The sequence below is a fragment of the Microcaecilia unicolor genome, chromosome 8, assembly GCF_901765095.1.
Source record: "Microcaecilia unicolor chromosome 8, aMicUni1.1, whole genome shotgun sequence".
Lineage (NCBI taxonomy): Eukaryota > Metazoa > Chordata > Amphibia > Gymnophiona > Siphonopidae > Microcaecilia > Microcaecilia unicolor.
Genome location: NC_044038.1, coordinates 19,111,461 through 19,125,197, shown reverse-complemented (window position 1 = coordinate 19,125,197; position 13,737 = coordinate 19,111,461). Strand labels below are relative to the sequence as shown.

The window sequence follows — 13,737 nt, the reverse complement described above, 5'->3', positions numbered from 1 at the left end:
TATTCAATGCCATCCTGGTCACCATTAGGGTATCATACCCGGCTGGCGTGGGAGCTGCTGTGTATGCCTTCTTTACCTCTTTTAACTTCCGCTCCAGTGCGATGACTTTCCGATTGATGCACCGATTGCGCTTGCAAACATAGGCAATTACATCCCCCCTTAGCACTGCTTTTGCCGCGGACCAAAACAGGCCGGGGTCTTCTAGGTGTTGCTCATTATGCTTCAGGTATTCCCCCCATCTGTCTTGGATGTATTTATTGAATTCAGGGGAGGAGTATAGGTATGCAGGAAATCTCCAGCCCGAGGATTGTTGAAAAAAGAACTGTGCCTCCAGGTCTACCCAAATCAGGGCATGGTCAGAGATTTCCTCCGGGCCTATACTAGCGTCCAGCACCTGTGGAAATAGTGTCTGAGATACCACTATATAGTCTAGTCTGGACTGTGTACGATGCGCCCTTGAGGTGTGAGTGTAATCTCTTTCCTCTTGATGGAGCAATCTCCATGGGTCTACTAGTCCTGCTAGTGTGCAAAAGGATTCCAGTATGGTCTCGCTCCCTGTTCCTCCCTGCATTCGTTCTCCTGATCTATCTGCCTGCATATCATATACCTGGTTCATGTCTCCTGCTATTAGCAACGGTAAGTGCGCGTATTGTTGACATCTGTTAAGCAAGTGTGTAAAAAATTTCTTACTTTTCACCAGGGGCGCATAAACCGCCACCAGGAGCACTTCTTTCCCTTGCAGGTTAATTTGAACTCCCAGGTATCTCCCTTCCCCATCTTTAAACCTCAATTTGGTGGAACACGCTAGGGATTTGTTAATCAAAATTGCCACTCCTCCTTTCCTTCCAGCTGCCGGGGAGCAGAACACCTCCCCCACCCAATGCCGTTTTAATTTATCATGCTCCTCTTGTGATAATCTTGTTTCTTGTAGACAAGCGATATGCGCGTCATGGCGTTTTAGGGCCGCTAGAATTTTCGTGCGCTTCACTGGGGATGTAATGCCGCAAACATTCCATGAGACCAGGCGTACCGCTTTACTCTTTAATTTAGCCAGGATCTTCTGTGTGCGGTCCTACAATTATGTGATATATTAACCACCCCAGGGCGCCCAGCCTCACCCTTGGGAACTGCTGTTTCGCCACACCACCTTTACTGCTATTATGCTTCCCTCTAGTTATATCTCCGTGTCCCGGTCTGATGCGTTTTCCCCTCTCTTCTCGCCTCTTGCACTTATGTTCATCTCCCTCCCTCTCCCTCCCCCCTGACATAGTTCCCTTCCCCCCCTCCCCTCCCATCACCTCCCAAACTGTAACAGTAGGAAACACTTCAATGCACAAGGCCCCCACACCCTTTCTTATTACAACAGCATGCTATACAACCCAACATTTCAAATGTTAACATCTCTTCATATATCTCAGGCAGTCAAACCTTACAATGATGTTCAGTCTCCTGTGGGGCTTCTCTTTATTTCTCCTGAATCTTTTTCCAGACGTGAGACAAATTCTTTTGCAGCATTCACTGTTTCAAAAACTTTCCAGCTGTTATCCTGTCTGATCTTTAATAGAGCTGGGTATAGAAGCATGAACTTGATTTTGAGATCAGCCAGTCTCTTGCAGATAGGTGTATACTGTCTCCGTCTGTCCTGCAGGTGGGCAGAATAATCCTGGAATATTCTTATGAGGTGCCCATCATACTTTACCTCATCTCTCTTAAGCCGATATCCCCGCAGTATTTCTGATTTATGTATGTAATTGTGGACTTTCAAAATCACTACCCGAGGCGCCTGCCCGCCATCTTTGCTTCGCCCCACGCGGTGTGCTCTTTCCAGGCATAGTTTTCCCGCTGAATCTGACAAGGCGAATTCGGAGGCCAACCAGCGTTCTAGTGTTGTTGCCAGCACTCTGTCTCCGATAGTTTCAGGTAGGCCAACGATCCGCAAATTGGACCGTCTTGACCTGTTCTCCAGGTCATCCAGTTTTGCTGATAAAGAAACTACCGTTCCGGTAAGTTTTTTCACTTCCGCTTGAAGTGGTGTAGTAGTATCTTCGAAGTCTGATATCCTCCGTTCCAGCTCTCCAGTCCGCTCTGTAATAGCGGTAAGTCGGGCTTCGAAGGACTCAAATTGGCTGGATAATTTATCTATTTTTGGCTCCAGCGTCGTTGCTATTACCTCTGTAAGCTGCGCCAATTGTTCCGCCGAGAACGTCGGCCCAGCTCGTGATGGCGATTTCTCTCCCGCCACCTCTAGCGCCTTCGCCTTTTCTTTATCTTTCTTCGCCCCTCTACTTGCCATTCCTTTAACTGGCGCTTCCAAAAATTTGTCCATGTATAATCAGATGGCCTGCTCTGCCTGAGAGGTATTCTTTTTTTATCGTTGTTGGGTTTTTTGAGTTTAAGCGCGTCTGGGCCTCGGAGAGAGCAAAAAACACGTCTCACTCTCTCATCGCACCACGTGATCCAGTTATAAATTTATAAGAGGAAACTGTATTGAATTTAATTTTCTTTTTTACTAACTGGCTTACACTGTTGCAGTGCTGTATAGTGCTGTCCAACCATGGTACGGCTCAGTGGTCTAGGCCAATGCTTCCCAACCCTCTCCTAGAGGCGCACAGGCAGTTGAGGTTTCAGGATTATTATAATGTATATGCATGAGATTAATAGGCATATATGGAGATTCATTGTATGCAGACTCAAGTAGAGCCTCTGGCGCTAACCTGCTTAGCCTCTAGACCAGGGTTCTCAACCCAGTTCTCGGGACACACCCAGCCAATCAGGTTTTCAGGATACCCACAATGAATATGCATGAGAGAGATTTGCTTACAATGGAAGCAGTGTATGCATATTTATTTATATATTGCACTTGTATCCCACATTTTCCCACCTGTTTGCAGGCTCAGTGTGGCTTACAAAGACCTGTTATGGCATCACCATTTCAGGGTACAAGAAATACAGTTGGTGTTACAAAGATATCAAGGCTAACAAGTCGATCTAATCAAGCAGTTATGGAAAGAAGACAGTCGGAATAAGGGAGGAGTGGTGATTTGTTGTGGTTAGTTATGGATTCTAGTGGTAGGCTTTGTTGAGAGAGATTTTCAGCGATTTGCGAAAGTTAGTTATCTCGTTAATCGTTTTCAAGTGAGTTGATAATGCATTCCACAGCTGTGTGCTCATGTAGGAAAAGCTGACGCATGTGTTAGTCTGTATTTTAATCCTTTACAGCTAGGGAAGTGTAGATTAAGAAAAGTGTGGGCAGATCTTTTAGCATTTCTGGGTGGGAGGTCCACAAGGTCAAGCATGTATGACAGGGCGTCTCTGTAAATGATTTTATGAACAATTGTGCAGATCTTGAACGTGATACGTTCTTTTAATGGGAGCCAGTGTAATTTCTTTCTTAGGGGTTTTGCACTTTCGTATTTTGTTTTTCCAAATATAAGTCTGGCTGCGGTATTTTGGGCAGTTTGAAGTTTCTTGATGATCTGTTCTTTACAGCCAGAGTAAAGTGCATTGCAGTAGTCCAGGTGACTTAGTACCATTGACTGTACCAGGTTTCGAAAAATGGCCCTTGGGAAGTAAGGTTTTACTCTTTTGAGTTTCCACATGGAGTGGAACATTTTCTTAGTAGTATTCTTCATTTATTTCATGCATAGTTATTGTGGACATCTTGAAAACCAGACTGGCTTGGTGTGTCCTGAGGACTCAGTTGAGAACCTCCTGCTCTGGATTCATGATAGGAAATTTCACTGAAGTCATATCTAGGACAATTGTGGGGGCCCCCATGGAAAAGAGAGAGCAGGAGGTCGATTTTTCAGAAGCATTGCTATTCCTGTTCTGTCCAATACCTTTATAATTTTTTTTTTTTGTAATTCCACCATTCATGAAGTATTGTAAGCCACATTGAGCCTGCAAAGAGGTGGGAAAATGTGGGATTCAAATGCAATAAATAAATAAAGTCACTGAACGTAGCAGCTGCCGTATTCATTATTTTCCTATTTTGCCTACTCTAGTTTGAACACCACCGTGGCACCCTTGATTTTTGCTGACCAGTTCCTGCAGATTTCAACCACTCTTCCTTCTAAATTTCTCTACGGCCTCGGAGAGCATCGCAGCAGCTTCCTACATAGTCTGGACTGGAAGACTTTAACTTTCTGGGCTTGCGATGTTCCACCAGTGGTATAACTCTATATTACTGATTAGAAAAATGGAAATGTACTATGTTATGACTGCAGCACTAGATAAAATCAATAAAGAGAGAGGTGGCATATAGCTATGGTAGATAATGAGCTTACAGTTTAAGACGCTAGCAGTCAACTGTGCACCAGTTACACTCTCGGATGCCTTCTGTAAGATACTGAAACAATTTTGAAGCATGGAGGTTATGACCTCAATGTAATAATGAGCATGGATTTCTACACCAAGACAAGCAGAAGTCAGCATTCAAAAGATTTAAGTGGCTAACATGGTGTTTTAACCAGTTGAGTTACAGCTAATCAAAATCCATCTACTTTACCCAGCTAAACTGCTGCAAATTAGTGTAACCTGCACACATATGGGCTAAATGTTTAAAGGGAAAAGTCAAGCTTTTAAAATTGAGCCAGGTATCATGCCATCTGATATTCAAAACGATTTAACCTGCCGGAAATGGCTGCCGACCAGTTAGATCGCTTGTTTACAGCTATCCAGTCATTTTCAGCAGCACTTAACCAGTATCTTCGCTGAAAATGACCAGTTAGCACCAAATTGAAAAGCAGCTAATTCAAGGGTGTTCCAGGGATAGAGTAATAAACTGCTTAAATCGGGCTGCATAAATATCAGTTCTGTCTTTAAACGGTTTGGCTTATATGGTGGGGGGCTGAATATTGACTTAGCCAGCTGTGTCCAAAAAAAAAAAGGATATTGTGATGAAACAGGGTTTAGTCCATAAGTAATGCCACACTGGGAAAAGACCAAGGGTCCATCGAGCCCAGCATCCTGTCCATGACAGCGGCCAATCCAGGCCAAGGGCACCTGGTGAGCTTCCCAAACGTACAAACATTCTATACATGTTATTGCTGGAATTGTGGTTTTGATCTAAGCCTTTGATCTGAATTAATTATTTCCTGAAGTGTATGTCTCATATTTGGCCAGCAGATGGTGATTGTTTTGTGTTTTAAAGCTGTTGCAGAAAAATACTTTTTCTCTTTTCTAGTTTAAGCTTGTAGAAAGGCAATTTGCAGTACCATTGGCCAAGGTACTTTCAAAGTTGGTGCTCTGGGCGTTGATTGGCCCTAGAGTTCAAACTAGCCAGGAGGTACTGGATTTTCCCCAGTCTCAGCCAGGAAGCGGAGAGAGAAAGATATCTTTACTGAGGCCCTGTGTGCAGTTATATTTTATAACCTGTGAGCAGCTACATTTCCAAAACTCCCCAGGTACTACTCGGGTAGTGAACAAATGTCTAGATAGTTTTATAATTGATCCGTATTCGGTTACCTCTTATTGTTTGCTGATTTCACCCTTCTCTGTTCACTGTTCAAGCTCTGTGACAATAAACTATTAGTTTATTGACTCTGCTGTCCTGGACAGACTAAGAATCCTGGTTTATTTATTTATTGCATTTGTATCCCACATTTTCCCACCTTTTTGCGGGCTCAGTGTGTTTGTGTTTTTTGGGTCTGTGGGTGCTTTCTAGGAACTGTGGAGCCCCTGGAATGTGGCCTCATTGTCCTAGAAATCACCGGGGAATGACCTGAGAGTGGGAGACTAGCCCAGAGGCAAGCAGGGCCCAGTCAGTTGGAGGAGGGTGCTAACATGGAGCACGTGCTCAGGTGCAGGTGGGCCTGAGCAGTGCTGGGGACAGACCCTCCAGGTGGCCACAGGGTTAACCCCAGGCAGGTGCTGGGCATTTCGTGACAGCTATTCAGTGCTGAAGCCTGGACAGGTCAAGCATTAAATATCTGGAAATAATTCCGGCAGTGGGCAGCAAATGACTCACTGCTGCTGGCTGAATATTGGGGGGGGGGGGGGGGGGATGATATTTGGTGCTGCCTGGCCAAACCTGTGCATATAACTATGTTCACACAAATGCCCGACTTAAATCTACCTACACAAAATCTGTATGGATAGATTCAGCAGCACATTAAGGCCCTGTTTACTAAGCCGCACTGGTGATATGAGGAACTTTGTCGTTCATTGCTTAGTATGCTCTGATCTTGATAGTGTAATCTGTGATTTACTAGTACCGACCTCTGGGCCAGTACCAAGATTTTGAGCAGAGCTTATGATTTTGCCTCATTCTGATTTTACTGCAGGCTGAAAATAGAAAGCAAGAGAGTTCCTTTCTGATGAGACATGTGAAATGGGGCTGAAAGACAGACTTGTCGAGTTCATCAGGCTCAGCTCTGTTTGTCTCTCAAAAAATCTTACATATTAACAAAACTGCAAAGCCAGTAACACAGTAAACGACGGCACCTGCCCTTCAAGGTGGCCAGACCCATGCTTGCCACTCTGTGCGGGCCCCAGTCACCCACGCTTAAATGCTGGTTGCCAACTGTATAGGCAACCAAACATGATGGAGTCTTGGTTATAACCATACTAGCCGTTAAGCCCGTAAAAACGGGCGAGTATTGCAGCCCTCCTCTTTCCCTTGGCCTCCCCCTCCCCCCATGTCCAGCAACCCTCCTCTGTGCCCTGCTCTCATCCCGTCCAGCAACCATGGCCCCTCCCCCCATGTCCAGCTACCCTCATCGCCGCCGCTCCCTCCCCCCTCCGTGCCTGGCCCCCTGCACTGACCTGACAGCGCCTCTCACTTCCGTGTGAAAGCGCTACAGGCAGCAGCAGATCGCTCTGCTGCTGCCTGCAGCGCTTCCACGGAGGTGAAAGGCGCTGTCAGTGCAGGGGGCCCGATACGGAGGGGGGCGGGGAGGGGGGAGGTTGTTTCGCGCAATGTTCCTTTCCAGGCGGCAGTGGCGGCAGCGCCCGACAATTCAACTCCGTTTCCCTCTCTGTTCCGCCCTCTGACGTCATGACGTCTTGACGCGAGGGCGGGACAGAGAGGGGGAAGTCTGTACTGCGCATTTGCAAGTGAGTACGGTCACTTGCCGTTTATATGTTTGATGTCATCCCCAAGTATTGCTGACAGTATTCAACTTCCCCCTCTCCCTTGAGCTGCACAGCACCCTCACTCACAATGATCTACAAAAAAAATAATAAAGTTACAACATGGAAATCTGACGAGCATAGAAGGATCCTTTACTTAAGTGCCAGGAAGCCTTTGGGTCCTCAGAAGCCCAGGTAAACCATCATACTACCAAGGCCTGTGAGATGCCTAGAGATCCTTTGCTGTTTGAAATACTACTGTCGCAGATATTTCATGCCTTTTTTTTTGTACAGTCTTCATGTCAGCTTTTGAGCACATGTACATTACAAGCCATAGTTAAAACGTTTCCAGGCACAAAGCAAATTTAGCTGAAAAGATATATTTCAACATTTTTATTGACGATAAACACTAATAAATACATCCAATATCTGGCATAAATCGAAATGCCACCATCAAAACACTCAAAATAGAAATACATTGTTAAAGTCCATCGTCGACCTTTTTTTAACGTTTTCTCCCTTCTCCCCTAGCCCACCCTCCTTCCCCCCTTCCTATATGATCACCCTTTTATTGAGAATACACCAAAAACAACCAACTTCTCTATACATCCAAAAACTCATCCATCTCAAAAGAACAAAGCAAAGCACAAAATGAAGCATTGAATATGCAACCTCCTCCCCCCACCCTTAACCATACACATACCACCTACTGTGTCATGTATCTCCTTACCGAACATTATACAAACTGAATGCCTCTGAACTGATTATTCCCAACCCTCCCTCCCTCCCACCCGCAACCCAACCTTCCATACCCCTGTACAACGCTCAAAGAGCCGGACAGCAACAATTACCCATTCCAAGAAAGTCTTTAGCTGAAAAGATAATGCACAGATAATCTTGTTACAAAAGGAATTACGAAAAGCATAATATAAAGAGAGGTCCTGGGGCATTAGTTCAGTCCTTCCCTCTGCCGCTGACCTTGGGCAAGTCCGACGACCTAGTTAAAAAGAAGGCATTTGCTTTCATCTGGCTTCCCTGAGCAACGCGTTCTTTTTATATATATCCCATTCTTTCGGTATTTTGGGGGGGGGGGGGGGGGAAGGAGAAGGAATGCTCTATAATCCTCAGTCCAGGTTTTCTGAATTCATTTTTTTGTTTTGTTACTTTTAGGAAAATTGCAACCTGTATGGGGCTCACCCTTTTTACCTGATGCTGGAGGACGGAGGATCAGCTCATGGTGTTTTCCTGTTAAACAGCAATGCAATGGGTATGTATTTATTACTTTATTCGTTTTCTGTTAGATCATGCGGTTTTTGTGCGCTGTTCCGTCATTATGGCTTCTGAGCTGTTGGCTTTACCGCAGGAGGCCTCAGCATCGACCCATGAGGCAGCAGCAGCTGGACTCGTACATCACTGTAGTACTGGAAGCCAGTATATAGTCACAGATGAAAGTAGAGGCTAACCAAAGACGATTCACCACTGGAGAATTGAGTCCAACAGTCTTTATCAAACATATAAATGGCAAGAGGCGTACTCACTCGCAAATGCGCAGTAGAGACCCTCTCTGTCCTGCCTCCGAGTCAATATGTGATGACGGGGGCGTGACAGAGAGGGAACCTGCGCACCTGCGAGTGAGGGAACCACCGTCGCCACCGCTCCCCCCCCCCCCCCCCCCAGGGTTGCCGCTACTGCTCCACCCAGCCCGGGTACCTGGCTTCACTATTCAAACCGCTGGAACGCAGCACACAGCTCATCTGAGCTGCCGTTGGCCTTCCTTACCTGCCTGTGTCCCGCCCTCCCCGACGTTACGTCGCACGAGGGCGGAACACACGCAGAGAAGAAGGAAGGCCGACGGCAGCTCAGATGAGCTGTGTGCTGCGTTCCGGCGGTTTGAATAGTGAAGCCAGGTACCCGGCCCGGGTGGAGGGGTGGCGGAGGGGGCTCCGGGGGGGGGGGGGGGAGGGGGGCGGCGGCAACCTATCTGGGGGGGGGCTTTCAACCCCCCCCCCCCTTCCTTTACTAGCCTGTTTTTACGGGCTCAACGGCTAGTAAGTAAAATAAGGACCCGACATGGGCCGTGTTTCGACGCATGCAAGCGCCTACATCAGGGGTCAAATAAAATACTCTGGAGGATAACACGGAGCCCCAGTTCTACTGGTATGTAAAGCTGTCACCTTTCAAGACGCGTAACACTAAAAACAAATGTGTAAACACTTGCCACGACTGCAAGTGTCGGGTCCTTATTTTACTTATAATAATAAAGACTGTTGGACTCAGTTCTCCAGTGGTGAATCGTCTTTGGTTAGCCTCTACTTTCATCTGCTGTGATTCGTCATCGTAGAGCATTCCCCCCGTTTTGCACTTTAGCCAGTGTGTACTGACAGTCCCTTGGGAACATCCCCATCATCCTTCTGTGTTGGGTTATCTAATTGCTTTCTACCTAAGGTAGATCCCAGTAAAGTGACGTAATACATTTTGCCAGAGATATTGGAGCCTTTAACCTTTAGTATGTCCGTTTCAAACCATCGGTGATAACCCAGAGGTGTCTCTTAGAAGGTTCTCACTGAATAATTTTATGATAACAAAGAACCTAATCGCTAACTGAAGCAGAGATGCTAAGAGTCTCTTGATAAGAGATTTGCAGCACAAAACCATATTAGGCTTATGGTGACCTGAAGTTACTATTAGCTGATGGTTGTTTGATTAGCAAGTCTGTTTGTCAGTTCTAGCACAACCTTTAGCCTCTGTAAGGGCCTGATAATCCCAGTCTCGCACCAGTGTGTTATGAGTAACTAGGATTACCATACATCCTCTTTTTAAGAGGATATGACCTCCTTTTAGTCCTCTTCAGATATGTCCTCCAGTTTTTTTTTAATTTTTAGGAAAATAGCCTCTTTTTTTATGTGCCTACTAGCCGTTGAGCCCGTAAAAACGGGCTAGTAAAGGAAGGGGGGGGTTTGAAAGCCCCCCCCCCCCCCCTGATAGGTCGTCGCCGCCCCCCCGGAGTCCCCTCCGCCACCCCTCCACCCGGGCCGGGTACCTGGCTTCACTATTCAAACCGCCAGAACGCAGCACACAGCTCATCTGAGCTGCCGTCGGCCTTCCTTCTTCTCTGCGTGTGTTCCGCCCTCGTGTGACAACGTCGGTGAGCTGTGTGCTGCGTTCTGGCAGTTTGAATAGTGAAGCCAGGTACCCGGACTGGGTGGAGGGTGGGTGGCAGCGGCGACTCCGGGTGGGTGGGGGGAGCGGTAGCGGCAACCCTGGGGGGGGGGGAGCGGGTGGCGACGGCGGTTCCCTCACTCGCAGGTGCGCAGGTTCCCTCTCTGTCACGCCCCCGTCATCACGTATTGACGCGGGGGCGGAACAGAGAGGATCTCTACTGCGCATTTGCGAGTGAGTACGCCTCTTGCCATTTATATGTTTGATGACCAACACACCTTCTCTGGCCTTTTAGTCAGTCTGGACACATGGGGGCGCTAAAGAGAGAGAAAGGCATTGCTGATCTCTGTTTTCCTGCTGATTGAATCTGTCAAAGAAATGTTGTTTTTGGAGGACAACTTTAAGCATATGTCATACAAAGAAGACTTTCACACGTATCTCGGAAGCCAGCCAAAGTTGTTGAGGGATAGCCACTCTTCTGATAAGTACGCTTGGGCTAAGACTCAGTCAAAATCAAATCCGGTAGTTTTTGAAAAGTAGATTGTAGAGCTGCCAAGGGGGCTGACCCACTCATCGGGAGATCTACACCCATCCCCGCTCCACCCTGCCCTGCCCCATCCATTGCTCTGCACAGCTCCACTCACAACTCCGCCCATTGCCGCACCCTAACACAGCTGGTTTGCGGCCATAAAACATCATCTCCTACTGCTGTGGGATCAGCGGCTACAGGAGATGAGCTTTATGAAGGCGTTTCCTGCTGCTGCTGGAGAAGGGAGGCTACTCAGCGGGAGATCCCAGCTTCTCGGCAGGAATGCGGGAGATGACCCGCAAAAGTGGGAGTCTCCCGCTGAATGTGGGAGACTTGACAGGTCTGAGATTGTCTACTGCTATACTGTAAGTCAGGCACTGTTTGATGTGTGCTGATTAACTAAACAACCATTTACACACTTGCTACGATTAAATATTTCTGGAGGAAAGGAGAAACAGGGGTGATATGATACAGACGTTCAAATATTTCAAAGGTATTAATCCGCAAACGAATCTTTTCCGGAGATGGGAAGGTGGTAGAACGAGAGGACATGAAATGAGATTGAAGGGGGGCAGACTCAAGAAAAATGTCAGGAAGTATTTTTTCACGGAGAAGGTAGTGGATGCTTGGAATGCCCTCCCGCGGGAGGTGGTGGAAATGAAAATGGTAACAGAATTCAAACACGCGTGGGATAAACATAAAGGAATCCTGTGTAGAAGGAATGGATCCTCAGGAGCTTAGTCAAGATCGGGAGGCGGGGCTGGAGGTTGGGAGGCGGGGATAGGGCTGGGCAGGCTTATACGGTCTGTGCCAGAGCCGGTGGTGGGAAGCGGGACTGGTGGTTGGGAGGCGGGGATAGTGCTGGACAGACTTGTACGGTCTGTGCCACAGCCGGGGTTGGGAGGCAGGGCGGGGGAGGTGAGGATAGTGCTGGGCAGACTTATACGGTCTGTGCCTGTGCCAGAGCCGGTGGTTGGGAGGCGGGGCTGGTGGTTGGGAGGCGGGGATAGTGCTGGACAGACTTATACGGTCTGTGCCCTGAAGAGGACAGGTACAAATCAAAGTAGGGTATACACAAAAAGCAGCAAATATGAGTTTATCTTGTTGGGCAGACTGGATGGACCGTGCAGGTCTTTTCTGCCGTCATCTACTATGTTACTATGTAGCAACCATTTTAATTTTTGTGTCCCTTTGAGTAATTTTATAAGAAAGACCCATCCATTCCATCTTGTGTTGTGTTGTGTTCTAGTAACTGTGTGTGATTTTAAATGTGTTGGTGAATGTGAGTATGTATGGATTGGTTCGACATAACTATGGGTTAAGGGAATGGATTTAATTTTAGGAAGATTGTACTGATTCATTAATAAAGAATTTTTTAAAATGTCAAACGGTTACTAGTGAGCAATTTGTGTTCTAGCAATGTGGATGTGGCAGTATGTGGAGACCTTCCTTATTGTGGTGGCTCCTTAGCTGCAGAACTTATTGATTTAACATTTGTTTGCATTTATTGATTATGTTAGAAACCCATTTCCATCCGATTAGGAGTAAGGAGGGGGGTAAATATGAAAAACCGGTGACGCACGTTGCTTCCTGTTTGTTCTGGAAATGAGTTCTGTATCCCTTATCCAAGAAGGAGAGTCGTTAGAACACATCCTAAGAAACGGCATAAATTCCTACTTAAGTTCTCATTGAAGCCTGTTTTCACATTTTGCAGAGGTCGCTGTGCAGCCAGCTCCAGCCCTGACCTGGAGAACCATTGGAGGCATCCTGGACTTCTACATTTTCTTGGGTCCCAGTCCAGCTGCAGTTATCCAGCAGTACCAGGAGGTGATAGGTGACCATCATTCTCATGGATATTAATTCTGTCCCCGTCATCCTTGGTCAATTCATTATGAATTGGTTTGGAGGGTCCATGTCATGTGACTGGCTACTGGCTATCATGAAACTGCTTGAAGATCGCATAATTACACATCTCTCTGTCTCATTCTCTGCTAGAAAAGATCTTGATCAACCAACCCTTAGAGTAAAATATTGTGGCAAAAAACCTAGCCCCTCCTTATGCCACTGTAACCAGTACATTTTATAATTGTTTTAGTAAGCATGGTCCAGAGCCCTGAACTAGCCCACACAGACGTTGGGGGATATCTTGAGGGTAATTTTCAAAAGTGTTTCTGCAGTATGTGTGTAAGTGTACCAGGACTGAACACAGGTGTTCCTGGATGCATAAAACAATAGAAACCATTAGATCCAGGGAACACCACAGTTTATCCCTGGGACTCGGTAGCATGGAATCCTGCTGCTCTTTGGGATTCCGGATTCTTCCAGGTACTTGTGACCCAGCTTGGTCACTAATGGAAGCAGAATACAGGTGTTCCTGGATGCATAAAACAATAGAAACCATTAGATCCAGGGAACATCACAGTTTATCCCTGGGACTCGGTAGCATGGAATCCTGCTGCTCTTTGGGATTCCGGAATCCTGCTGCTCTTTGGGATTCCGGATTCTTCCAGGTACTTGTGACCCAGCTTGGTCACTAATGGAAGCAGAATAGTGGGCTAGATGGACCTTTGGTCTGACCCAGTGTGGCAGTTCTTACATCCTGCACTGCACGGACCATGCCTGAACTGAGTTGTGCAGTGCAGACGAAACAGGATCACCTGTACTGGCAGTGGCAACAAATGCAAAAAAGAAACCCTGTAGAAGTATGAAATCCTGGACACGTGTGCAATATCTAGCTGCCATGGTAACCTGTGGCTAGGGTGTATCAAGCCGTGTTTGCACGTAGACTTTAGAAAATGTTCATGCACGTGAATAAATTAACCTGGCAGATTTGTTCACAGTCAAGCGCAGGTATAAACGTTGGTGCATAAATTGCCTGGGGGTAATTTACAAAGTATGTGTAGGCTTGCCTTTTACATACCTAGCCAGGAAAAAATTTGTGTTTTCTATTTATAAAATGTCAGTTATAAAACGACTCC

The 13,737-nt window shown here is 46.7% G+C and overlaps 1 protein-coding gene across 1 annotated transcript in view; it reads left to right on the top strand.

The window, feature by feature from the left end:
• LOC115475533 (lysosomal alpha-glucosidase-like) overlaps positions 1–13,737 on the top strand; it is a 66,666-nt gene that overhangs the window by 17,791 nt on the left and 35,138 nt on the right. Inside the window, exons 4-6 of the mRNA XM_030211313.1 lie at positions 4,005–4,170; positions 8,242–8,338; positions 12,474–12,593. Coding sequence (XP_030067173.1) covers positions 4,005–4,170; positions 8,242–8,338; positions 12,474–12,593 — 383 coding nt within the window. The remainder of the gene's footprint in view (positions 1–4,004; positions 4,171–8,241; positions 8,339–12,473; positions 12,594–13,737) is intronic.